The sequence below is a fragment of the Drosophila gunungcola genome, chromosome 3R, assembly GCF_025200985.1.
Source record: "Drosophila gunungcola strain Sukarami chromosome 3R, Dgunungcola_SK_2, whole genome shotgun sequence".
Taxonomy (NCBI): Eukaryota; Metazoa; Arthropoda; class Insecta; order Diptera; family Drosophilidae; genus Drosophila; species Drosophila gunungcola.
Window position 1 is genome coordinate 9,345,962 of NC_069139.1, and position 23,729 is coordinate 9,369,690.

Sequence of the window (23,729 nt, forward strand, 5' to 3'; positions counted from 1 at the left end):
TTAATAAATTCAACGAAATTGCTATAGTTTTCATTTGCAACGTTTGGATGGGTACGCATATTGGATTAATCTTATTGATTGACGATGTTGCTTTTATGAAATTGTTGTTGCTTCCAATAAAGTTATTAGTGTTTTATAAGGCGACTCCAGTGCTTTGATTACTTAAAAATTGAGTTGTTTTTTTAAGAATTCAAAAACACATAAAGAAAATACAGTATTTAAATTATAGTTAAATGTATCTTTTTAGTAGATGTTGATACTATTTTATGTATACAAACTGACTTTAAAAATGTCTCGTTTTCAACTTAAATTAAATGTCTATAACTTTCCATTGTGTAGTTTTATTTTAATAAAATGTGTGCTTTTTAGGCTTTTGGAAAAGTCTGGCGCTTAAAGTTTTGCTAAGCCAGCTAGCTATTTGTGCCATGGCCGCAGCTAGAATGCTAGATATTGTGGTAATCACAAATCAACCTAAAAACTAGGCCTACGATTTTGTAGTGAAGACAGCTTATCAGGTTCTTAACTATTCAATGTGTATGACAAAACCGCACGCTCTCTAAAACCCTCTCAAGTCTGACTTCACTCACTAAATTGGGTAATCGCATGTGCCCTTATGTCAACTATATCGCCGCTCAACCAAGACATTTCGGTCGCTGAGGCAATATAGATAGAGCGCCATCGACCTTGGCCAACTTGCCAATGGATGGCAAGTGCCAACCGCAAAGGTCACGCACAGTTCGCCATCGCCGTCGCCATCGCCAATCACACACTGCAGCAGATACATTGCGTATCTGGGGGGCCCTTTGATGACACACTAATTAAAGGCTCCCACTGCCACTAATTAGCGATAAACAATTGACGACGGAATTGGCCCGTTTGCTCTTGCCACAGGTAAGAACCAACTTTGGCCAAGATAGGGGCCAACGGCACGGCCATTTGTCATTCGGAAGCAGCAGTTACAAAAGGGGAAACAAACGTTGTCAACGCCAAAACCACTGAACTGTTAAAAGTGCCATTGAATCCAACAACCAGCGATGCTGGGCGCAACTGTGCAAACAAACAAACTGTCGGAAAGACAGCATGCATGGCTAGATGTGGCATGGGTCTGTTCGATGGCGCTGGATCCCAATCCCAAACCCAATCCCACCTGAACTGAGCCGTGCCCCGGAATGGAAGGGGACCTCGCCCTGCCCCACTCGAAATCCCTTCGCAAGCGTTAAATAGTTTTGTTTATTGCACATTGAAATCGAGCCAGCGAGCAATTCGGTGGCTGCTCCGCGCGCGACACACTCCAGCGATCTAATCAGCAATCTCGGCGACGACGCTGACATGAAATTTCTCATACGCTCGGTTAGCCGCGACGTCGACGCTCGATCGAATATTTTCCATATACAGTGAGAGAAACCACTTAGCATAGATAGTTAATTCAGATGCTTCTGGATAAAAATTACTCTTAAAAGGTTGTAGAAAATCTCTATACATTAAGAATGAAATAAAGAGTTACTAAAATATTAAATAAACTATTTTTAAAAAAACATTGAAACATTTGGTCGCTATTCGTATTTACACTTTTTGTTTTAAAGAACATTAAAAAATATTTATTCTTAAAATTTATGTATTAATTTAAAATTTGTATGCATATCTGCAGACCTTATTAGTATTAAATTCGTACTAAGCTTAACCTTAAATATCTTTATAATCTTTAAAGTTCGTCAAAAATAAAATATTTATTTGTTTTGTAGGAACTCATGTTTAAATAAGTTTAATTTATTTTACTTTAGTATACCGATGAGACAAGACTGGGTACTCTGAATTATTAAATCGGTTACTTTATTTACATACAAATACAATAAAGACAAACAAAAACTGTACCAATTTTATTCAGAAATACATTTTTTCAAAGTCTGAAATAATTAGCTTTCCCCAGTGTACTGCTGCTGCTGCTGCGTCAGAAGCACACGTATCATTTACATACGCAGCGCTTCGGAGTGAGTCTACGGATCTACCTGGCGCTCCGAAACTGTGGAAGCCTCTGGGGGATGGAACTCTCAACCGAGAGCCCAGATCAGAGTCAGACTCGGCTATTTGCAAGTCGAGAGCCGCGCGAGACAGACGTACGCAGACGTTATCAAATTAAAGTGAAATAAAAGTAAACAGATGAAACAAAGTGCATTTGGCTAATGGAAGTGGCAAGAGTCAAAGCCAAAGCCAAAGCCACACGATATTTTCAGAAAATAAATGCATGAATAATGCTTGTGCGAGTGTGAACGTGTTTGGCAGTAATTAGCACAACGATGCTGTCTGACCCACATCGGGCTAATTCATATTTCACTACAAGTGGGCAGGATTCAGAGTTGAACTGAAGTGGACCCGGAAGCTCGGTCCTGGCCCATTTGCATATGCAAATAGTTCAATCTGCAGGCGATTGAGTGGCAAACAATCCGTGCACGTGCCCAAAGTGTTAAACTGTGCCAAACATAACCAGCAAACAGGCAAAAAGCCAGTGTTTAAATAGCCCTGTTCGTGTAACGCGTTTACGAGGCTGACCCGTGTGCTAGCCAAAAATCAATTACAATTTATTACACGAGCATGCCAAACTATTTGCGGTCGGCACCATAAAAGCGCATCTGAAAAACAATGCACCAATCCACACTGACCGCCCCCTGGCTATGCAAATTAGCAATCGCAGTGATTTTGCTAGTGCTCCGGCAGAGTCTAAGCGGTGAGTTCTATTCGCAACTGACCTTGCCAATTGGCCAAATCCACCTGAAGCGGCTCACCGCGTTTCATTCAGTATTTTTAGCCGCTTACCTGATTTCAGCGAATTCAGAGAGCGTTTTTTGCGAGAGTGCTGAAGATGCACTCGCAATTTGCATTCAATAGCAAAGTGAAAAACCAAAGCCAAAACTGCATAGATCAATTTACAAGTCGCTGAGAGGATTGCTAGATGTGCATGTCAGCTGTTATTATTATAGATTTATTAACAAACAGCCTGAGAACGAGTTTGCATTAGTTTGAATGTCAGAATGACCTACACAAGGAAATGCCTTGGTGTTAAAAGCGAGAAAAGCAAATCTAAACAATTAAAAATAGGGAAACTCCAAGATGGGCATGTAACAGATTTATCATTGTTTTAATAGATAATTATAATAAATACAGAGAAATAACAAATTCTTTCAGACCAATTTACCCTTCGTTAGTAATAGATTTTAAGCAAAATCGTTTAAAATACAACCATTTTAATTCGGTTTTGTTTAGTTTTATAAGTTTTGCATACTGCTTTAAATAACATGTACTTATTTTTCGAGTAGTATTGCTTGTGCTAAATAATTACCTCTCTGAAATCTCAGTCATTTTCAAACCCCCTACTTAGAGCTCTAAAGATGCTTGATTGATTTTCCCATTGCTTATTTATGCATAAACATTTCATATTAATTGAAGCCCAGTCACAGTAGTGCGCATGCCAAGTATCGAAATTGAATACTCGATCCCCCATTATGGCTGCTCGGCAATTTGAAAAATGTTTTGGCTTGCAGTCATGCGAATCCCTTAGCTTACAGCCACATTCATGGCATTCCATTCTGCCCACCCCCCAGTTGCCCTGCTGCTCAAGTGTCCGCTGCACCAGTTGCAGTTGCAGAAGATCGTGGGTTTCCGGCCACCACTCGAGTATCTCAATGAGGGGAACCTGATCCACGGCCCGGAAATGGCGAGCTCCTTCAAGGATCAGGAACTGCCGGCCAGCCAGGTGTGCTGGCGCATCTGCAACGAGGATCCCGACTGCATTGCCTATGTCCATCTGCTGGACACGGACGAGTGCCATGGCTACTCGTACTTCGAGCGAACCTCGCGGTACTTGGCCATTTCGGGGGAACTGCCGCTGGTGGCCGACGGCGCGGCCGTGTTCTACGAAAAGACCTGCCTCCGAGGTGAGTAGTCCGGATGGGGGCGTGGGCCAACAGCCGACCATCCGACCATCCGACCAACCGACCAGCCGACCTTCATCTAATCCAATGCCAACTTGCAGTTCCCGATGCGTGCCGAGGGCGTCTCTGGGCACTGACCAAAATCCCCGGCAGCACGCTGGTCTTCCAGAGCAAGAAGACCATTCCGACGCTGGTCACGCGGCGTGAGTGCGCCGAGCGCTGCTTCTTCGAAGCCCAATTCAAATGCCTCTCCGCCTCCTTTGCGCCCTCGTATCGGAACAATCGTGAGCGGTAATTGACTGTTTGGTGGTTGGTTGTTGCTTGTTATTTGGTTTTTGTTGTTTGCAATTTGTTGTTGTCGCCGTTTGTTGCCGGACAAATTAATTGCTTTTATTGTGCATTTTTAATGCATGGCATTTCGGCCGGTTTATGACATCACTCCAGATTGTGATGGGATAGGTTGGGAATTCTGAACTTTTTTTTCCCCATAAGTAAAGTTTTCTGTGTCTACAAATTTTTATCAATACGAACTAAGTACAACTTTGGGGATACGACTCTTAAACAAAACTCTAAGGGTAAGTTAGACAATTACATATTTTCAAAATTAAATAATTGTACTTAAAATTCCAAAAAAAGGTAAAATATTAAAATTATGCTGGGGTTCTATACTGTGTTTTTAAAGCCACTATTAAATAAGGTATAGATTGCTGTGGTTAATACATTCATATTTTTTTAACACTCAAAATACTTTAAATAATTATTTTTTTTTAAAGGTTTTTTTTGTCAAATAACGTAAGTAGGTAACCATGACTATATTGGGAAGATATGTCTTGAAACTATAAATCTTATATGATAGTTATCCCTTTTTTATGGCAATTGCGTAATGTGTATCAAGATATTGACATTGAAATTCTTATTCCTTAATAAAAATGTAAAAAATTAAATAAGAGAAAAACGGGGAAATCTATGAAAACAAAAAAAAATCTTATTCTAATGTGTGTCATGGCGAATAGATGACCTACATCTATTGCAAAATATTTATGTTTTATAAAAATAGGATAACTCATATAAATTAATAATAATAACAAGAAACTTTTGAAAGTAAATGTTTGTGTGCATAGTTCCCATCGCTTCCAGGGAGTAAGGTCATAAATCAGTCGCCGTGTAAATTAAAGTCTAAGCTCGCCAACTAAACAATGATTCCCCCTTGGCCTTCGCCCGCAGGTTCCGTGGCGAGTCGGGTAATGGCCAGAGGCCCTCCCCCCGCCTGGGCAGGTGCATGCTGAGCGACAGGGACAAGACCATCCAGCCGGACGCCTTCCGGGCGGCTCCCTACGACGAGGAGTACATGGAGAACCAGTGCCACGAGCGGGCCGTCGAGAGCGACAACTGCTCGTACGAGCTGTACGCCAACAGCAGCTTCATCTACGCGGAGGCCAGGTATTTGGGACTCTCCCAGAAAGAGGTGTGTCCGCCGCGCTTCGCCTGTCGCGCATTATGATTGTAATCGAAATCGATGGGAGTCGGCTGAGTGATTGATGACCTCCACCTCCGTATCCGTATTGCAGTGTCAGGCGCTGTGCTCGCACGAGACCAAGTTCTACTGCCAGGGCGTCTCCTTCCACTATGTGAACCAGCTCTCGCCGTCCGAGTGCCTCCTCCACTCCGAGGACATCGTGTCCCTGGGTCCACGCAGCCTGAAGCTCCGGGATAACTCCGTCTACATGCGGAGGGTCAAGTGCTTGGATGGTGAGTAACCCTTCGGGATGTGCGATGCGGGATGTGCGAGTCTAAATCGTTTCTATACCCCCTCCAGTCAGGGTGTTTTGCACCCGCGACGAGATGTCCATCAAGTACAACCCGAAGGACTGGTTCGCTGGGAAGATCTATGCCAGCATGCACTCCAAGGACTGTCTGGCCCGAGGATCCGGCAACGGCAGTGTCCTGCTGACGCTCCAGATCGGCAGCGAGGTCAAGGAGAACCGCTGTGGCATCCTGCGTGCCTACGAAATGACTCAGGCCTACCAAAGGTGATTAAATACCTCTTTAATCGATTATCTAATCCAAACTGATTATTTGTACCCTTAAACTAGTTGTTAAATCATTTTCGTTGTTTTTTAAATTCATGTTCCCTTACAGCTATATCAAAAATTAAGTATTTTATAAAACGACAATATATCTAGATTTATGGCGAATTCGCTCTACTATAGTTGACATCGTTGACCGAGTTAAATAGTAAACTATTTTGGAGTATATTTAGGTATATTTGTATAAAGTTTAAAACAGCAAAGTTCGAATTTTTGTTCAAATTCTTTTTCTGATTGTTCTGGTGAAACTGACGGACGGACAATGCTAGATCTATTGCTAAAATATAAGTATATTATAGGGAAAAGTTTCAAATTTGTTGACTAAATTGCAAAATTATAACTACTTAAAACGTCCCATCTATACCTAATAATTCAAAAAAGCCAGTTTAAAGTTAACCGGAACCTTTAATCGTAACCTAAACATATCTCAAGTAGCATGGATAATAGTATACCCTGCCCAACTTATTTTCCAATCTAATCATATGTCTTACCGTATCCAAAATCTTGTCTTTGCCCAGAACCTTCATCTCTGCCCTGGTGGTCATCCAGAACAACCCAAATGTGCAGACCCAGGGCGACCGGCTCATCAAGGTGGGATGCATCCAGAGCAACGCCACCGCCTCGCTGGGCGTTTCGGTGCGGGACAGCAGCGTGGATGCCTCGGAGCACGTGCCCAGTGCCATTGCCCTGGAGTCCTCGTTGGAGTACGCCGAACAGTAAGTCCCCTGCACATCCAAGTCTCTCCAAGATAGCCTCTATCTGCAATCTAACCAATCCCTGCAGCATGTTCCCGCACGAGGGCGTCGTCCACTACAACAGCAGCACTGGCCCCAGTCCGTATCCCAGCATCTCGCTCCAGATTATGGATATGTCGCACCAGCATGAGACAAATGACGTACAGATTGGCCAGAACCTGGAACTCCAGATCGTGGCGGAGTACAGCCCGCAGCAGCTGGCCGAGCACACGGAGTTGCAGTTGGCACCGCTGCCGGACTTTCGTGCCACCTCGCTGGTGGCCAAGACCGCGGACAACGAGAACTACGTGCTGCTGATCGATGAGCGCGGCTGTCCCACGGACGCCAGTGTGTTTCCGGCCCTGGAAAGGGTTCACTCGGCCACCAGGAGCATGCTGCGCGCCCGTTTCCATGCCTTCAAGTTCTCGGGCACCGCCAACGTGAGCTTCGACGTGAAGATCCGCTTCTGCGTGGAGCGCTGCTCGCCCAGCAACTGTGCGAGTGCCTCCTGGCAGCGGAGAAGGCGGCAGGCGGATCAGCCAGATCGCAGACCGGAAGACCTGCGTGTCCAGAACCCAGTGTACATCTCGACCGTGGTGGACGTGGCACCGGAACAAGGCAAGCGGAACCAGTCCACTGCGCAAGAGGAACTGCCTCTCAACTACAACATCCGGGTGCATGGTCCGGACCAGAGCAACGCCAACAGCTATCTGTACGGCGAGCGGGGAGTGCTGCTGATAGCCGGCATCGACGACCAGCTGCACCTGGAGAACGTCTGCATCAACCAGAGTCTTCTGATCGCACTGTTCATCTTCTGGCTGATCTGCCAGGTGGCCATGCTCTTCGGCTGCGGCATGGTGCTGCAGCGCTACCGCCGGCTGGCCAAGCTGGAGGACGAGCGCCGGCGGCTGCACGAGGAGTACCTGGAGGCCAGGAGGGTCCACTGGGCGGACCAGGGCGGATACACACTCTAACATTAGGCTGGGACGCAATGCGTACAAAAAGCATCTTAATTTAATAAACCTAAACCTATGCGAATCTTACAAATCTTACAATCGCGTATGAGGAGTTCAGGAGTTCTTCTTGGGATGGTAGTGCTCCCACTTGCGGTGGTTCAGGGAGTTAAAGTCCGGGCAGTGGTGGGCGATCTTGCGCAAATAGTCGGACAGCTTGAGCAGCTCCGTGTCCGTGGCGCGATTCAAATGGGCCTGACGGAAGGGACGGATCTTCAGACCGGACTTGGGGTTCATCAGGAAATTGCGGCGGATGTCGTCGAACATGATGGTGTTGCTCGAGCTGTACTGCTTGTACAGGGCCCAGATTACGCCCAGCGGCTTCACGTCCACCACCCCGCGTTCCGGTACATGCACCGAAATCATGGCCGTGGAGTCGAGGTAGAACATGACCTTGTAGTTCTCGTTGCTGGCCACGCCCAGCAGCCGCATTTTCTCTTCGATCCAGCGCATGCTGGTGGCGGACCAAATCACTATGTCGTAGTGTTCGTAGGCGGAGGCCAGAAACTCGTGCAAATACGGACGCATAAGCTCCGTGCCCGTCTCAGCCGGCGAGCGATGATCAAAAAGGGTGTAGTCGATGTCCAGGACAAGGAGTTTCTTGCCCTCGCGTGGCGGCGACAGCTCCTTGATCTTGTAGTCACGCACGCGGCGCTGCACTTTGGCCAAGTATACGGCGGAGTGCTCCACGGACTCCTCGCGCTCCTCAGCGTCGTCAAAGTCATCGACCACCTCGCCAATGTCTTCCGGCAGGCTGCAGGCATCCTCAATGTCCGCCTCCGTGGAGCCCACCATCATCAGCTTGAAATTGGGCTTCAGTTCCAGGGCGCTGATCTTCACATTGTCGGCCGCCGTTTTTCCTGCAAGTCATTCGATATCGGATCACTGGAAATCCCCAGTTTATTGAAGTTTATTAGCCACTTACCTTTGTGCTTCAAGTTGAGCAACTTTTGGCGCTCGGGGCGCACCTGTGTCTTGTGGTAGATCTCGTGCCGCAGCACCTCCACAGTGTCCTGGTCGGTGAGGTCCACCGGGTACTCCTTGCCGCTCCACTTTACAATCACCACCACTTCTTTGACCTCCATTTTTGAGTCGAATTGTTTGCTACAAGGCTGTCAAACCATCAATGGCTTTTCAAGCTAATTCGCACTATACTATTTGTAATACTTTAATTTTTCTTGAATTCTAAGAATTTCCTTCGCTTTGGAGCCCAAATAAACAGCTTGGAGCGTCGATGCAGTGGGGATGACAAGTCATCGGTGCCGCTATCGATAGTTGGGGTATGACCGGATCCGATAGTTTGAAAAAACTTTCACAATAGTTAAAGTCTTTTCACACTGGCGGCAACAGTGACTAGATTCCGCAACAGCATTTATTTTCTTCGGTAAGAAGTCCATGTGCTAGAAAGAGACATAACTCTTTTAAGTTGCTGTGTTAAGGCCGTATAAGATTAATATTAGTTTGATGTTATAAATGTTTTTATAATTTATTTTGTTGCAGAAATGCCACTTTCTCACTACATGACTACCCTAAATGTTGAAATATAACAATGAGCAATAGTATCGATCGTCGAGCGTTTACCAACACTGGCCCGCAGCTGAATAACAAAAAGTTGGGCAAATAGCGTAAAATTAGCTGAAAAATGGACTAAAACAAAGACAAGGAACCGTGATCAGAGTGCAAACAGAGTCTGCATGAACTATCTAACGATTCTGCTGTGCAACCGAAAACCGACGATGCTCTCGCGGCGCAGCAAGGAGAAATCGCAGTCGCACAAGGAGGGCGTGGTGGGGAAGTACATGAAGAAGGACACCCCGCCGCAGATTCCGGTGATCAATGTGTGGACCAGTGACCAGCGGGCCAACAAGAAGAAGTCGCTCCAGCGCTGCGCCAGCACCTCGCCCAGCTGCGAGTTCCATCCGCGCAGCTCGAGCACCAGCCGGAACACCTACTCCTGCACGGACTCCCAGCCGGACTACTATCATGCGCGGCGTGCCCAGAGTCAGATGCCGCTGCAGCAGCACACGCCGCTCGGCCATAATCCCCACTCGCTGCCCCACCCCGCCGCCGCCGCCCCCCATCCCCATGTGCACACGCATCCGCCCCTGCCGCCCCACCAGTTCCGGGCCAGCAGCAACCAACTGAGCCAGAGCAGCAGCAACTACGTGAACATCGAGCAGATCGAGAGGATGCGCCGCCAGCAGTCGTCGCCCCTGCTGCAGACCACATCCTCTCCTGCCCCCGGAGCCGGGGGATTCCAGCGCAGCTACTCCACCACCCAGCGGCAGCACCATCCGCACCTGGGCGCCGCCAGCTACGATGCCGACCATGGCCTGCTGAGCGCCTCCTATGCCAACATGCTGCAACTCTCCCAGCGGCCCCACTCGCCCGCCCACTACGCCGTTCCTCCGCCGCCGCAGCAGCAGCAGCATCCTCAGATCCACCAGCAGCACGCCTCCACGCCCTTCGGCTCCACACTGCGATTCGATCCGGCCGCCATGTCCATCAGGGAGCGACAGCCGCGGTACCAACCCACAAGGTAAGGCACTCAATTGCGACTTCAGTCTTATTTTTTGGGTCAATACAAATTTAATACAAATTTAAAGACCACTTTAGAAAGTATTTAATTTGTATTAGCTGTGATCTCTACAATATACCTGTTTAATAAATGGTAATGCAAAATTTCAAGTTTTGAACTTAAATTTGTAGCTCAAAAATAGTAAACAAATCACAAACAGGAATTATGTTATCAATGAAAAAACAATTGCAATGTCAATTTTGTATTAATTTAACAAATGTTGAAAAGACGAATATAAAAACAAAGACTATGTGAAATTTAAGCTTATCAATATTTAAATGGTAAAGGAATGATTATAATATATGTATAGCAAGCTAAGGCAAATCAAAAAGGTTAAATTACACAAACCAATAAAATCAGTTTTTTTTTATGTTTTTATTGTTTAAAAATTCATATATGAATTAGAACCTATATATGTATACTTTTTCTCGAAGGTCTGTGAGAGGATTTTGACCAGGTAGTGTGTAGAGTTAAAAATATCAACTATTTACTCAAAACCACCTTTTCTGCGTCCACAGGTCCCCAATGCAGCAGCAGCAGCAACAGCTACAGCACCAGCAACTGGCGGCTCATCTGGGCGGCAGCTACTCCAGCGACTCGTATCCGATCTACGAGAACCCCTACCGGGTCTCCTCGATGCGCGCCACCCAGTCGCAGCGCTCGGAATCTCCGATCTACAGCAACACGACGGCCTCGTCGGCCACGCTGGCCGTGGTTCCGCCGCACCACCACCAGGGTCACCTGGCTGTGCCTTCGGGCAGCGGCGGCGGAGGAGGATCGCTAAGCGGCAGCGGTCGTGGCGGAAGCTCTGGTAGCGTTCGCGGCGCCTCTACCTCAGTGCAATCGCTGTTCGCCCCGCCGCGAACTCCGCCCAGTGCGGCTGGCGGAGCGGGAGGCAGTGCCAATGGAGGCAATGGCTCACTGCAGAAGGTGCCGTCCCAGCAGTCGCTCACGGAGCCCGAAGAGTTGCCACTGCCCCCCGGCTGGGCCACGCAGTACACGCTGCACGGCCGGAAGTACTACATCGATCACAATGCCCATACCACGCACTGGAATCATCCGTTGGAGCGCGAGGGACTGCCGGTGGGCTGGCGGCGGGTGGTGTCCAAGATGCATGGCACCTACTACGAGAACCAGTACACCGGGCAGTGCCAGCGGCAGCATCCGTGCCTGACATCCTACTACGTCTACACCACGTCGGCTGAGCCACCGAAGGCCATCCGGCCGGAGGCCTCGCTCTACGCTCCGCCCACCCACACTCACAACGCCCTGGTGCCGGCCAATCCGTATCTGCTCGAGGAGATCCCCAAGTGGCTGGCCGTCTACTCGGAGGCGGACTCCTCCAAGGACCACCTGTTGCAGTTCAACATGTTCAGTCTGCCGGAGCTGGAGGGCTTCGACAGCATGCTGGTGCGGCTCTTCAAGCAGGAACTGGGCACCATCGTAGGCTTCTACGAGCGCTACCGGTGAGTTGATCAGTCGTTAGGCCCCATGTTCTGCTCTCTCAACAACTACTAATCACTTATTTCGCTTTCAGTCGCGCTTTGATACTCGAGAAGAACCGACGCGCTGGCCAGAACCAGAACCAGTGACCAGGTGACGACTGAATCAGACCGCATACCGCATACCGCATACTCGCTGGCAGCTACATAGTCTATAGTGTCCTGCAATCGACCTTTAACTTATTTAATCATCTACTCATCGCGAAATCAGTGCCTTAGACAAGACAAAACGAGGAGGAGGAAGAGCAGGAGGGAGCCCAAGCTAATCCATGACAGTTCGAGTGCCTTGATTCAACGTATATGTAAATGTGTTACGTTCGATATATTCTTAAATGTGATTTGAGCTTGGCGTTTGTTTGTAAAATGTGAAAATTAAACTGGTTTACTGATCATCTTACTGAATCAATGCAATCGTATTCGACGTGCCATGTGAACCCCCTTTGTGTGATTCCAGTGGAGTCCGATTCTCCCCCGGATGTTTTTGGAAATTCAGAACCAAAGCAGTTGGTGGCCAAGTCGTGCTTGGTTTGGTTTCGTTTGATTACGTTTAGTTTCGTTTAGTTTCGTTTGGCACATATTTCCGAGTTCCATGCCAAGTTTTCGATTGGCTTGCAAAATTATGCATTGGGCACAAGTGGATCGGATCGTGGCTAATTCTGCATCAGCAAAAAAAAGTTTGTAGAAAGTGAATCTTGTATTTGTTTTCGTTTGATTTGGCTTATTTTCAGTCGTCGGTGGAACGCTCGTGTACCATTTAGTCAAACTTGATAAGTTCGAGTCGTTGCCCTTATCGAATGCTAATAAAACTTTACTGTTGCTCTTTCTGCAGGTCCCTCAAACTGTTTCCTCGCCTGATAAGAAGTTTAAAAGCCTGCAATATGCTTGTGGGGAATACCCTTTGCAGTTGAGTCTCAAGAATTTTATATAATAAAGGTAAAACTCCATTGTAACACCAAACTATTCACATAGCTGTTTTCAACTGGCTTTTCGAAACATTTTAAACAAACAAACCAATTTCAAAAATAATATGGATTGGGGAAAGCTTATGTTTTCAATAATAAATTTATAGTAATAAATTCAATTGATATTCAACATCAATGTTGGTTTTTTAAAAAATCTATTCTAAAAAACAAAACAATTAAATTTCACAATAGTATTCATTTTGCTGAATGCAGCTTGAAATGAATCAACTGAATTGAACACATAAACTCTGTTTTTGGAAAAATCCCTAGTGTATCCAAATGTATTCAAATTTTAAGACTCATTGTAAACAGAACGGGTCCTGTTTATCAATACATGACTCAATTGGAATTTAGGCGAAACTCAGAGGAGGAACTTAAAGTTCTAAATACCATTTTTCAATCTAAAAATGTTCAGCTCACTGAGAATTACAATGCAAGTTAAGTTAAATGTTTATTGCTATTGCTTAGTTTTTAAAAAGCTAGCTAAGAAATGAGTAGATCATTTCAAAAAACCTGTTGTAGCTTTCATCCCCAAAGTGAGTTGTCAAATTATTTGCTTTATTCCGGCCAAGTACCCACTTTTTTGGACGATGGGTTCTCAAGTGCAAAAATAAAATATAATAAAACATAAAGGCGGCGGCAATTCGCTCTCACTCCAATTGTTGTTGTTTTTGTTGTTGTTGTTGTTGTTATTGTTGTTTGGGGCGTCGCTGCCAACGTCGTCGTCGCCGCTGACTGCGCAGCGACTGCACCGCTCCAATATTTAAACGGCTCCATCGAATCGCGCACTCAGTTGCTGGAGAGTCGCCATCGCTTCCAAACTCATTTGACGCCATTAACACCCGTTTAATCGTCAGTTGGGCACATTGTTTAATTTTAATTTTAACGTGAGTGATGTGATGTGATGTGATGTGATGTGATGTGATGGGATGTATATCACTTGGCAAACAGCCTGTCCGAAATACTTTATATCTTTATTTCAACCAAAACGGGCGGAGAATTTGTGTTTCGTTAGACGCAGAAATCTCCGAACTGCTTTCCCAGACGCCAGTGAAAGTTCTAATCCGGCTGAAACATACGCAAAACAGACGTATCTCGTGCTCGGAATTGTGAATGAATGGCTGTTATTTAAACAATTGTGTTTTCCAGACGTCTTTATCAGAAAAAAAGCAAATTTATAGGGTGATGGGAGAGATAAATAGTGAAGATAGGACAACAAATCTGAGTTTTATGTAAAACATATTAAACAGAACAATATTTATAGAGTGAATACCACCAAATGATACTGATGAACTTTAAAATCATTTAAAATTATATTGAAAGATATGTTCACAAATATTTAAAGATTTTCAAAGAAAAATGTAATATCCTTTTGATCCTTTGTAGAACGATTTGCTGATTTACAAATCTTTACAAATATGAATGATTTATAGGGGAACCAAGTTCACTGCCGGATCGTGACTTGCAATCAGAATAGCAACAGGCAATTATCTGGCGATCGTAGTGCATTTCCCCATCCATTGGCTATCTGTAAGTTGTGGCATACTGCCGTAATAATACGAATAAACTCGATCGACACTATCAGCTCCATTGATCGAGATAAGCCAGTTCTCACGCGGTATTTACACTTCTTGGCAATCGCCTTGTCACGGCCCTCTCCCTATAAACCACTCGCCATATAAATAGTCTGGAATCTTTTGGGTTTTACGACCAAAACTGGCCGACAAAGCCGTGTACTTCCTGCCACGGCCCAGAAATATATAGAATAAAGTGCGTGCTCGAGATCGTTTGCCGTGCAAAAGTTTGCTCCAATTGCAAAGTTGTAACAACATTGAGCGACATTTGTTGAAGGTTGCCCATTCACGCAGCAATTTTATCACAACACAAAAATTCTGTACATGTAGAATCTGGTAGATATAGATACATAAATGAGTTAAAAGCTGCTAAGAAAACATAAACAGAATTTGTTTTAATTTATATGAAATGTTGCAAATTTTAAATGATCAAGTTGATTTTTTTTTATCTCGGAAAAAAGATTGATTGCACTGAACAGATTCATTAATTTTGCGCTTTAATAGCTCTAAAAATATTATTAAGAAATTCATTTTTAAAACAAAAACAATATATCCAAAATTTTTAAATTTTATTTAAGAGGAGCAAATGTCTTTTGAACATTTTACATATTGACAGTCGATAAGTGATCCATTAAATTTAAACTTGCAATTGATTGCGAGGAGTTTCACTGCACACTCCAGGGAATTGATTCCATCGATTGTCGCCAATTGGCCAATTGAAGTAGCTCATGCTTAAATCAATACCCATATAGGGCTTCATTGAAGAAGATGCCAACAGGTCTGGAGGCTCACGCATGAGTAAGAAGACACACCAAACCAGAATGGACCGGCATGTGAGCACATTCCGCCTGGCTTTCCTGCTCCTGGTCACAGGTGAGATTCCGATTGCCCAGCATCCAGAAAAGGTGTTTGAACATTGTCTTACCCACAGTTGCTCTGGGAAAGGCACAAACCAGTCAACTCACCGTCGATTCCCATGACATCACCGTACTCCTGAATACAACCGAAACGTTCGTGGTGTTCGCCAAGTGAGTTGTAATTTTTACAAGCAACTCAAACTATAAATTCTAATATTGCAGCGAGGTGCTTACGACCGATGTGCAAGTGACGCTGAACACGGATTCCGATGACCACTTGAGCCTGAATCCGGCGCGATTCACTTATCCGGCCGGCAGCACCCAGAATCAGACGGTGGTGATAACTGGCCACAGTGCTGGCTATGTGAAAGTGGTCGCCGATAGCGATGCTGCAAACAATGAGCTGTGAGTAATTACTTGGAATGTGAACAGATTTATATATGTATCCTATAAATGCTATAAATATAAATAACTTATATCTATCGTTCCAGCGTAAAGGATGTCTTTGTGCGCGTGACAGTGGCCAAATCACGGGCTCTAATATACACCTCTCTTGTCTTTGGATGGGTGTACTTTGTGGCCTGGTCGGTGTCCTTCTATCCGCAGATCTGGATCAACTTCCGACGCAAGTCGGTGGAGGGTCTCAACTTCGACTTCGTCACCCTGAACATCGTGGGCTTCACCCTGTACAGCATGTTCAACTGCGGCCTCTACTTCGTCAAGGATCTGCAGGACGAGTACGAGGAGCGGCATCCCCTCGGCGTGAATCCCGTGATGCTCAACGATGTGGTGTTCTCCCTGCATGCCATGTTTGCCACCGTCATTACGATCCTGCAGTGCTTTTTCTACCAGGTACTAAAAGTGGTTAAGTTCACTGGTTACCTACTACAAATGAACCTTTAAGCGTTTTTATCACGAAAGTGAAAACAATTATTGAATTGAACTGCCATTAAGTACTTAAACATAAATGGGTATTAATCGAAAATAGCAATTCAAATGAATCACATTGAACATTTTCGATAAGAAGTAAGATAAGATACCATACCATCTTTGCAACTAAATTTATTTCTATGCTAAGCATACTATTTATAACATTTATTTCTGGCAGAGGGCTCAGCAAAGAGTATCGTACATTGCCTATGGAATCCTGGGAATCTTTGCCGTGGTCGTTATTGTGTCCGCCGGCTTGGCCGGAGGCAATGTCATCCACTGGCTGGACTTCCTGTACTACTGCAGCTACGTGAAGCTGACCATCACGATCATCAAGTACGTGCCGCAGGCTCTGATGAACTACCGCCGCAAGAGCACTTCCGGCTGGAGCATCGGCAACATCCTGCTGGACTTCACGGGCGGCACTCTAAGCATGCTGCAGATGATCCTGAATGCCCACAACTACGGTATGTATAATCCTAAATATAGATTGGTGTGGCTTAATCTCGGTTTGAATTACAGACGACTGGGTGTCCATATTCGGAGATCCCACCAAGTTCGGACTGGGTCTCTTCTCAGTGCTCTTCGACATTTTCTTCATGCTGCAGCACTACGTTTTCTACAGGTAACAGGGGGTATATTCAAATAATCTAGAATAACGTATGACATCTTAAAGTTTTCCACATAAAAGTAAACCATGACAGTAAACTTCTGGTTCTCAACCAAATGTTGTTAAAAATATATTTGTATTAAATCAAAGTCAATTCAAATGTAAAACGATAACTAGCGATCGAAGTTGTTTTTTTTTATAAAACTAAGCTTAACTCGGGCTAACAATTTGTCAAAGTATTTTTAAAAGATCGTTTAATTTTGAATAATTTTTCATCACTGTAGAATAATTTTGTAAGTCTTTTGTATGGTACTGAAACCAAAATCATTTCCATCATCACTGTACACTTATCATTACTGTGCTGTTTTATATTTCTACCCAGGCATTCGAGAAAAACTTCGAGCTCTGATCTTACCACCGAAACAGAAGCCCAGAATCGATCAACTGAATCGCAGAGCGATGTGACGACTGAGAAATATTAGCTCATTAATTATGTTCTGCCAATAGCGACTTTTTGTACATTTAAGAATTGTAAATATATGTGTACGCCCTAGCTGCATAAGCTATATCTAAATTGCGGCTTTTAATAAGCCGTAAATAAAGCTCAAGATTTATTTAATTTTAGAAACAAAAACTCCTACGGAAGAGTTGCCAGCAATTCAAAGGGGCTTGCAGCGAAATCAATTGTCCTGCTGTGGCGTACTATATGCAAACAACCAATAAAAAGATTTGATTATTGATTAACATTCAAATTGGCGCATTATGGGCAGCACTGTTTGGAAGAGGCAAAAACCATCAATCGATAGGTAATCGATAGGCGTGCAAAAGGCTGGCAGCCCTGCCACCTGCCGTAGTAGCAGCCAATTTCGCGAAAGGCGACAACCCTGAAAGCACGCCAACTTTGTGTACAAATGCAAATGCAGAAATAAAGTTTCTTTCTTTTAATCCGCAGCCATGTCGCTCAAGAAAACCTCGTCTATTAGCATGACTATTAACCAGTAAGCGGCGATACAATTTAAGTAGTTTGTCAAACTAAAGAGTGGCTCTATTCCCCTACAGAAACACTTCGTTTGTTTCGCGTAACAATAGTCAGACTTTCTTGTTGGGATCTTTCGAGGAATTCCTGGATTTGTATCCCGTCGTAAGCAATGAGCTCTTTGCGATTCCACCACTGAGATCCTCGATCAGCGGCGGATCCACTCTGCTGCAGGGTTTCATGGCCAGCGGAAATCCGCATTTGATGACGCAGGAGTTGCCAATACCCGAAGGATCCTACCTCAACAATAACATGCAGTTTGCCAGCAATTTTGGAAACCTGGCCAATAATATTTCCAATGCCAAATCAAATACAAAAATCTTAGACAAGCGGTGAGCAATTTTAAAACCACGCGCTCGCGGCGATACATATCGGATTGGGCGCGAGTGTGTGCGTTTCGCGGTGAATGATAGAATCCGTTCCCTCGTCAGTGGCTGTAAATTTGTTAGTTTTTAGCAATCCATAATATTAACCCTCCCCACCCTCGCGATCCGTTGATCAGGTATAGCTGCCCGGAATGTATATATCTCAGCCCATGTCGTGGCACAAAATCAGGTACATACATATATACCCAGTCTATAGAAGTTGGGGAAAACGTAAGCCATGCATGTTGCTACACGCTTGTACTTGCTTCGTTCGTGTTTGTTCAGCCAGCAAAGTCGCAATTTCGCCGCACTAACTTTCATTCTGTTTGGCTTATCGCACCGCAGCACAGATTCCGAAGATGATATCCACGTGACCAACGAAGCCTCCTTGGGATCGGCCGATTCCACGGTGGAGGATGTGCCGGCGGACATTGATCAGGCGGTGGTGGGAACAGCTGAACTGTGGGTACACCAGATCACAGGTGGTTTTCGCACTTACTTACTATTTACTATTATATGCTTCCAGGACCACTGAACCCATGGCCTTTCTGCAGGGATTAAACGTGAGTTACTCCTCTTTTAGATAAATATACACCTACTAATTTGTTTACATATTCTCTCGACAGTCCGAAAATCTGATGCAGTTCAGCCAGGTGGGTAACACCATTAAAGTAACATATTTAGTACTCCTTGAAACGCTGGTAGAGATCAGCCTGGACCAGGATCAGCAGGAAACTGGCCACCGCCGAGAAGACATTGCTGATCAGCCGCGTGTCCATCTCGTACAAACCCAGCGGCTTAATCTGGAACTTGGTCACGGTGACTAGCAGGGTGAAGCCATGGACTGCCCGGCGATAGCGACAGTCCGCGTGCCGGAGATTCATCTCCTGGAGGATGAGCGCTGGTCTCCGGGTGGCCTCCAACAGGTTGCTGCACAAGAGCGCCAGCAATGAGATCTCCGCCAGCGAAATGAGCAGAAAAACCAAGCTGATCAGCGATCCCAGGCCATCGTACGGCTTGCCCATGATGAAGGTGTCCGCCATGGCGGAGTACAGTGTGTAGAAACCCACTGTGATGCCCAGCAGGTGGCATACGAGCGACAGGATCATAGACAGGGCCATGGGAGTAAGATACTTCCCGGCATGTACATATATCAGCCAGTAGCGATGCTCTAGCTGGTCCAGTTCATCGGCCATGGTACAAAATCGCTGCATGCGGTAGTAGCTGGTGTATAGCTTCAGCTGATCCTTCCGCTGCAGCATGTTTACCTCCTGCAGTTGTGATTCCAGTCTGGCGTTCAGAGCATTGAGCATTACCTTCACCGCCACCATTGCTCCAAAGTAGCAGTTGTTCAGCAGATTCGAGATAACCAAGGGAAACAGCCTGTACACGGTCCAGATGAAACTCATCTCCGGATGTTGCCGCCTCTGCTGCAGTATAAAAGCCACTTCGAGGGTCAAGGGAAACCCAAATGACTTGACCAAAGTCAGAGCGATGGATTTGTACAGTGACCGGCTGTCGAGACGAAATGTTTTCAGGGTTTCGAAGAACGGCACTCTGCTCATCATCTTGGCCACATGGCCACTGATCATCATCTGCGTCACATAGTTGATCACAGCCACCGTGATGTTCATGTAGCTGTACAGTGTGGTGGCGTCCTTCATGTTGATCTCACCCTGGCTGTAGTCCTTGTAGATCTGCCGTCCGTAAACCAAGCTGAATGCAGTGGTCCATAGCAAGTCGTAGGCCAGAAAAGCCTTTGAGAAGCGGAACTTTTCACGGCTTCCCGGGCGATAGCGGTTGGCCAGGAGTCCAAAGGCGGTCAAAAAGACTACCAGCGTGATCGTCAGCAATTTCACAATACGCCGATGCGCGTAGTCGCTGGTCAAGTCCATTATTTACCACACAATGTATGCAAACTGGCTGCGCTTCCACTGAGTATCCACTAATGACTGCTTAATTGTTTTTCAACTATCCAATCGATGCCATCTAAAGGACCTGTCATGTTGGCCGACACTATCTGGACACATCGCTTAACGCTTGTTGTTCGCTGGCCGTTTAAAGACCTACTGAGCATGCGTTGCGTTGGCTTCGTCAAAAAAAAAAAACAGAATAAACGAGCGGCAAGCGACATTCCCTTGATGACTCAGCCTCTGCCTGGAATTTCATAAGAGCAACATGACGATTTTTAGTAAGAGAACCGGGAACAGCACACACTTATCTAGCCGATTAGTAAGGAGCCCACTCCCACTTGTCGTCACCAGACAGTGAAAATTGCAAACACTTGTGAAAGACCAGAACAAAACAAATCGACAGTCTATTTGTTATTCGAGCAAGCAACGACATGAAGCTCTATCAGCTTTACGAGCGCAAAGTGTGAACTCTTGAGCAGATCCGGCTTATGTTACCATTGTAAATGCAAAGCCCTGCTTTTCTTTCCAGCAATCCGTGCTGCGCGAGATGATGCTGCAGGACCTCCAGAGCCAGGTGAACACGCTGCCCAAGCTGGAGAACCACAACATCGGTGGCTACAACTTCAGCATGGTTCTGGACGAGCCGCCCAAGTCGCACTGGATGTTTTCGGTGCCGCTGAACAAGCTCTACATTCGAATGGACAAGATCTTCAATGTGGACGTTCAGTTCAAGGCGAAGATGCCCATCCAGCCGCTCAATCTGCGTGTCTTTCTCTGCTTCACCAAGGATGTGAGCGGTCCGGTGCTGCGATGCCAGAATCACCTCAGCGTAGAGCCAGGTAAGTTGATGTATGAGGAAAAATCTGGTAGTTATCTCAAATGTTACTCTATACTTCAGTGACCAGCCAGAACGCAAAGATGCGCGAGAGTTTGCTGCGCTGTGAGAATCCCAACAGCACGTACTGCGGAACTGCACAGGGCAAGGGCATTTCGGAACGTTACTCCGTGCTGATTCCCCTGACCATTTGTCGCTCTGGCAACCGGAGCGGTGGACACGTGCGACAGACCCTGGCCTTCAAGTTTGTCTGCCAAAATTCGTGCATTGGTCGAAAGGAGACCTGCCTGGTCTTTTGTCTGGAGAACCCAAGGTGAGATTGGAGACTCTGAACTTCAGATACAGCAGCTCTCTACTAATTTCTTAAACTTTTTCCCCCCTCTTGCAGTGGCGATATCCTGGGACAGCAGGTTATGGAAGTCAAAATCTGCACATGCCCGAAACGCGATCGTAACCAAGACGAACGCCAACTGAATGGCGTCAAGAAACGCAAGTCCGTGGCGGACGCCACCGATGAAGATGAGCCGGATGTAAAGCCATCGAAGCTGCGTCGGCGCACAGGGTCGTATAAGAATGATATTAAAAAGGAGGAGACAGAGAGCAACGACAGCCACGAGGCCGACACCATCACAGATTGGAACGTGTCGCGCAATAAGAACGGCGAGTACCGTCTGGCCATTACCTGTCCCAAAAAGGAATGCCTGCTACAGAGCATTGAGGGCATGATCAAGGAGGCGGCAGCTGAAGTGCTCCGCAATCCCAACCAGGAGTCTCTTCGTCGCCATGCCAAGAAATTGTTGCACCTGAAGAGTGAGCAAACGAATCGGTTGATCGTTAGTTGCAATTGTACTTACCTGACTATCTTTACAGACTGCGCCCATGAGCTGCCATGACTCGAGGGCTACTCTACGTTTCTACTACTCTATTCCTAGAATCATCAGACACCTTGCAACTGCGAGGTATAGGTATACATCTCTTAAGTTGTTTGCTTATTAGGTGTTTAACAGTGATATTCCTATACAATTTTGGCATGTGTAAATAGGCCAGAATGAAAAAAGTTTTATATTTTTGATAATATTATACCGATGTTAACTAAGATTTAAAGGAGATATGTAAGTTATGTGTGACACAAGAATGAACTATCCATACTCTGTATAAAAAAGCCAAAAGTTAAGTATTGTAATTAAAGAGTGGCCATGTTTTACCAGCAGATGCCCGTGGTGTTCGTCAATGCCCAGACCCTACTGTACTCCTGCCGCAAAGCGCATGCTATGTGACATGTGTGGCTTGTGTGCGGTCAATACCCTCGGGATCCATCTCAGCTAGTCTGCTAATATGTCAAAATCGCCGGGCTGCATTTACATATTTTATTTATACCCGTATCTGCGCGTCTTTGGTTTTAGTTCTATGCTTAAAACAACAACCTCAAGCAGGGCGCATGCGTTCGCCAACGTTGCACATGTGCGAGGATGCAAAAAGAGGCAGCAAAAAATAAAAAACACCAGATGTTGACACTGTGCCGCAGCTGCAGGCGACTTTAGCTTTTGCCACATGCTGCAGCTGAATGTTTACGCTAGCACACCGATCCGATCGCTGTTCATTGACCTAGGGCAGGGCATTAAGTATGCCTTAATTGTAACGGAATGGAGGAGCCATCGTGGCCACCGCCACAATGCTGAACAGGCGGATGTATCGGCCTCCATTTGGGGCCTTTCCTTTTTCGCCTGGCTGGCCTACCAGTTTGGCACCTCGAAAATGGGTCGACTGAAAAACGCTCAGCGACCGGACCGACTCACTCAACTCTCGTTGGGCGAGCGCCAAACGAAGCGGTCTTGCTTTTAAGTTGAGTTCACTTGAGGTGAGGGAAAATATATGAGCCTAAGTCGATGTTTCCATATAGAAAATGTTAAATGGGACAACTCAGCAAAACTAACTCTCATATTTTGTAGCTAAAGCCACTTTATACAATATGTTATAACAGGCTTAAAAAATTATAGAAATATTCTCGTATTTTTGTATATAAGACAACTTCACTAAAGTTTTAGGAAAAATTTCTTAATTCAAGGTATAATAGTCTTAGCTTGGCCTTAAGTTAAAAGTTGCCATATAAATTTAGAAAAACATGGCCTAAAAATTGACTTGAAGCCATGTAACAGGGCAATCATTTTTACCTTAATATCGGCTTAATTTAAAGTTTTTAGGAATGTTTACTAAATTAAAATGAAAAATGAATAAAAAAAAGTGCAATAATAATAAAACCAAATAAGTCACAATGTTTGGTAACTTAGCTGGTGAAACATTGTCGCATCCTGTAGGTGTAAATCAAATGAAACATTATATTTGTATAATATAACATTATCAGTGTACGTTTATTACCCATTTATTACTCATCACAATTCTGTATGCTTACATTTGCAATTATGTATTTAGTCATGCCCTAGAAATTTCTTGGTACTTGATTAGTTATTCAGAAGTATTTACAATAGAAAGGGCTTTAAAAGACGAGCTGAGAAAAGTAAGACAAAATGATTACTAAAAAGTTCTTAAATAAATAAAAAATCTCCGCTTTCACCATAGGATTCTTAAGTCATTTTTTATCTAACCGAAGTCAAAATCTATAAATTTCTGTCCGTGTAATTATTCGTCAGCGATGCATTCACCTTAGAGGTCCAATTAAATATTTGAGTATTTTTAAATTGGCTGGTGGCAAAAGGTTGACAATGCGAAAGTTGCGTACAGTGGGTGCTGGTGATTAATCACTTGCGTTATTAGTCCAGAAAGGAAGTCAAGTGCGGGAGATAAACAGT

At 45.2% G+C, this 23,729-nt stretch overlaps 6 protein-coding genes across 8 annotated transcripts; 4 read left to right on the forward strand and 2 right to left on the reverse strand.

Moving 5' to 3' along the window:
* The first annotated feature begins 1,995 nt into the window (after nt 1-1,995).
* On the forward strand, nt 1,996-7,785 carry LOC128262864 (uncharacterized). Its single transcript, XM_052997424.1, has 8 exons — nt 1,996-2,722; nt 3,597-3,929; nt 4,028-4,217; nt 5,151-5,391; nt 5,495-5,675; nt 5,743-5,956; nt 6,532-6,729; nt 6,797-7,785. Exons 1-8 carry the CDS (start codon nt 2,638-2,640, stop codon nt 7,719-7,721), a joined length of 2,367 nt encoding a protein of 788 aa, XP_052853384.1. The 5' UTR covers nt 1,996-2,637; the 3' UTR covers nt 7,722-7,785.
* Nucleotides 7,744-9,040, reverse strand: LOC128262870 (ubiquitin-like domain-containing CTD phosphatase 1). Its single transcript, XM_052997438.1, has 3 exons — nt 8,928-9,040; nt 8,686-8,872; nt 7,744-8,620 (listed from the first exon to the last, which is right to left on the reverse strand). The coding sequence occupies exons 2-3, from the start codon at nt 8,843-8,845 to the stop codon at nt 7,818-7,820; spliced, it is 963 nt and encodes a 320-aa protein (XP_052853398.1). The 5' UTR covers nt 8,846-8,872; nt 8,928-9,040; the 3' UTR covers nt 7,744-7,817.
* Nucleotides 9,041-9,334: 294 nt separating this feature from the next.
* On the forward strand, nt 9,335-15,156 carry LOC128255965 (scaffold protein salvador). Of its 2 annotated transcripts, XR_008267692.1 has the most exons (5): nt 9,335-10,299; nt 10,857-11,804; nt 11,876-11,934; nt 12,670-12,773; nt 15,129-15,156. XR_008267692.1 is itself a non-coding variant. In XM_052985944.1 (3 exons), the coding sequence occupies exons 1-3, from the start codon at nt 9,455-9,457 to the stop codon at nt 11,928-11,930; spliced, it is 1,848 nt and encodes a 615-aa protein (XP_052841904.1). In that variant the 5' UTR covers nt 9,335-9,454; the 3' UTR covers nt 11,931-12,232. The 2 variants fall into 2 exon arrangements, 1 of the variants encoding a protein (XP_052841904.1); XM_052985944.1 differs by lacking the exons at nt 12,670-12,773; nt 15,129-15,156 and having other exon boundaries at nt 11,876-12,232.
* On the forward strand, nt 15,135-17,392 carry LOC128256203 (cystinosin homolog). Its single transcript, XM_052986473.1, has 7 exons — nt 15,135-15,249; nt 15,308-15,404; nt 15,456-15,638; nt 15,725-16,085; nt 16,342-16,630; nt 16,686-16,788; nt 17,156-17,392. Exons 1-7 carry the CDS (start codon nt 15,171-15,173, stop codon nt 17,253-17,255), a joined length of 1,212 nt encoding a protein of 403 aa, XP_052842433.1. The 5' UTR covers nt 15,135-15,170; the 3' UTR covers nt 17,256-17,392.
* Nucleotides 17,393-18,224: 832 nt separating this feature from the next.
* Nucleotides 18,225-22,134, forward strand: LOC128256037 (cellular tumor antigen p53). Of its 2 annotated transcripts, XM_052986118.1 has the most exons (8): nt 18,225-18,364; nt 18,520-18,636; nt 18,701-18,737; nt 18,801-18,827; nt 20,617-20,926; nt 20,986-21,235; nt 21,311-21,732; nt 21,793-22,134. In XM_052986118.1, exons 1-8 carry the CDS (start codon nt 18,327-18,329, stop codon nt 21,813-21,815), a joined length of 1,224 nt encoding a protein of 407 aa, XP_052842078.1. In that variant the 5' UTR covers nt 18,225-18,326; the 3' UTR covers nt 21,816-22,134. The 2 variants fall into 2 exon arrangements, with proteins under 2 accessions (XP_052842078.1, XP_052842165.1); XM_052986205.1 differs by lacking the exons at nt 18,225-18,364; nt 18,520-18,636; nt 18,701-18,737; nt 18,801-18,827 and adding an exon at nt 20,391-20,548.
* Nucleotides 18,820-20,103, reverse strand: LOC128256158 (putative gustatory receptor 94a). The gene has a single exon (XM_052986332.1). It carries the CDS (start codon nt 20,067-20,069, stop codon nt 18,855-18,857), a length of 1,215 nt encoding a protein of 404 aa, XP_052842292.1. The 5' UTR covers nt 20,070-20,103; the 3' UTR covers nt 18,820-18,854.
* Nucleotides 22,135-23,729: the final 1,595 nt, after the last annotated feature.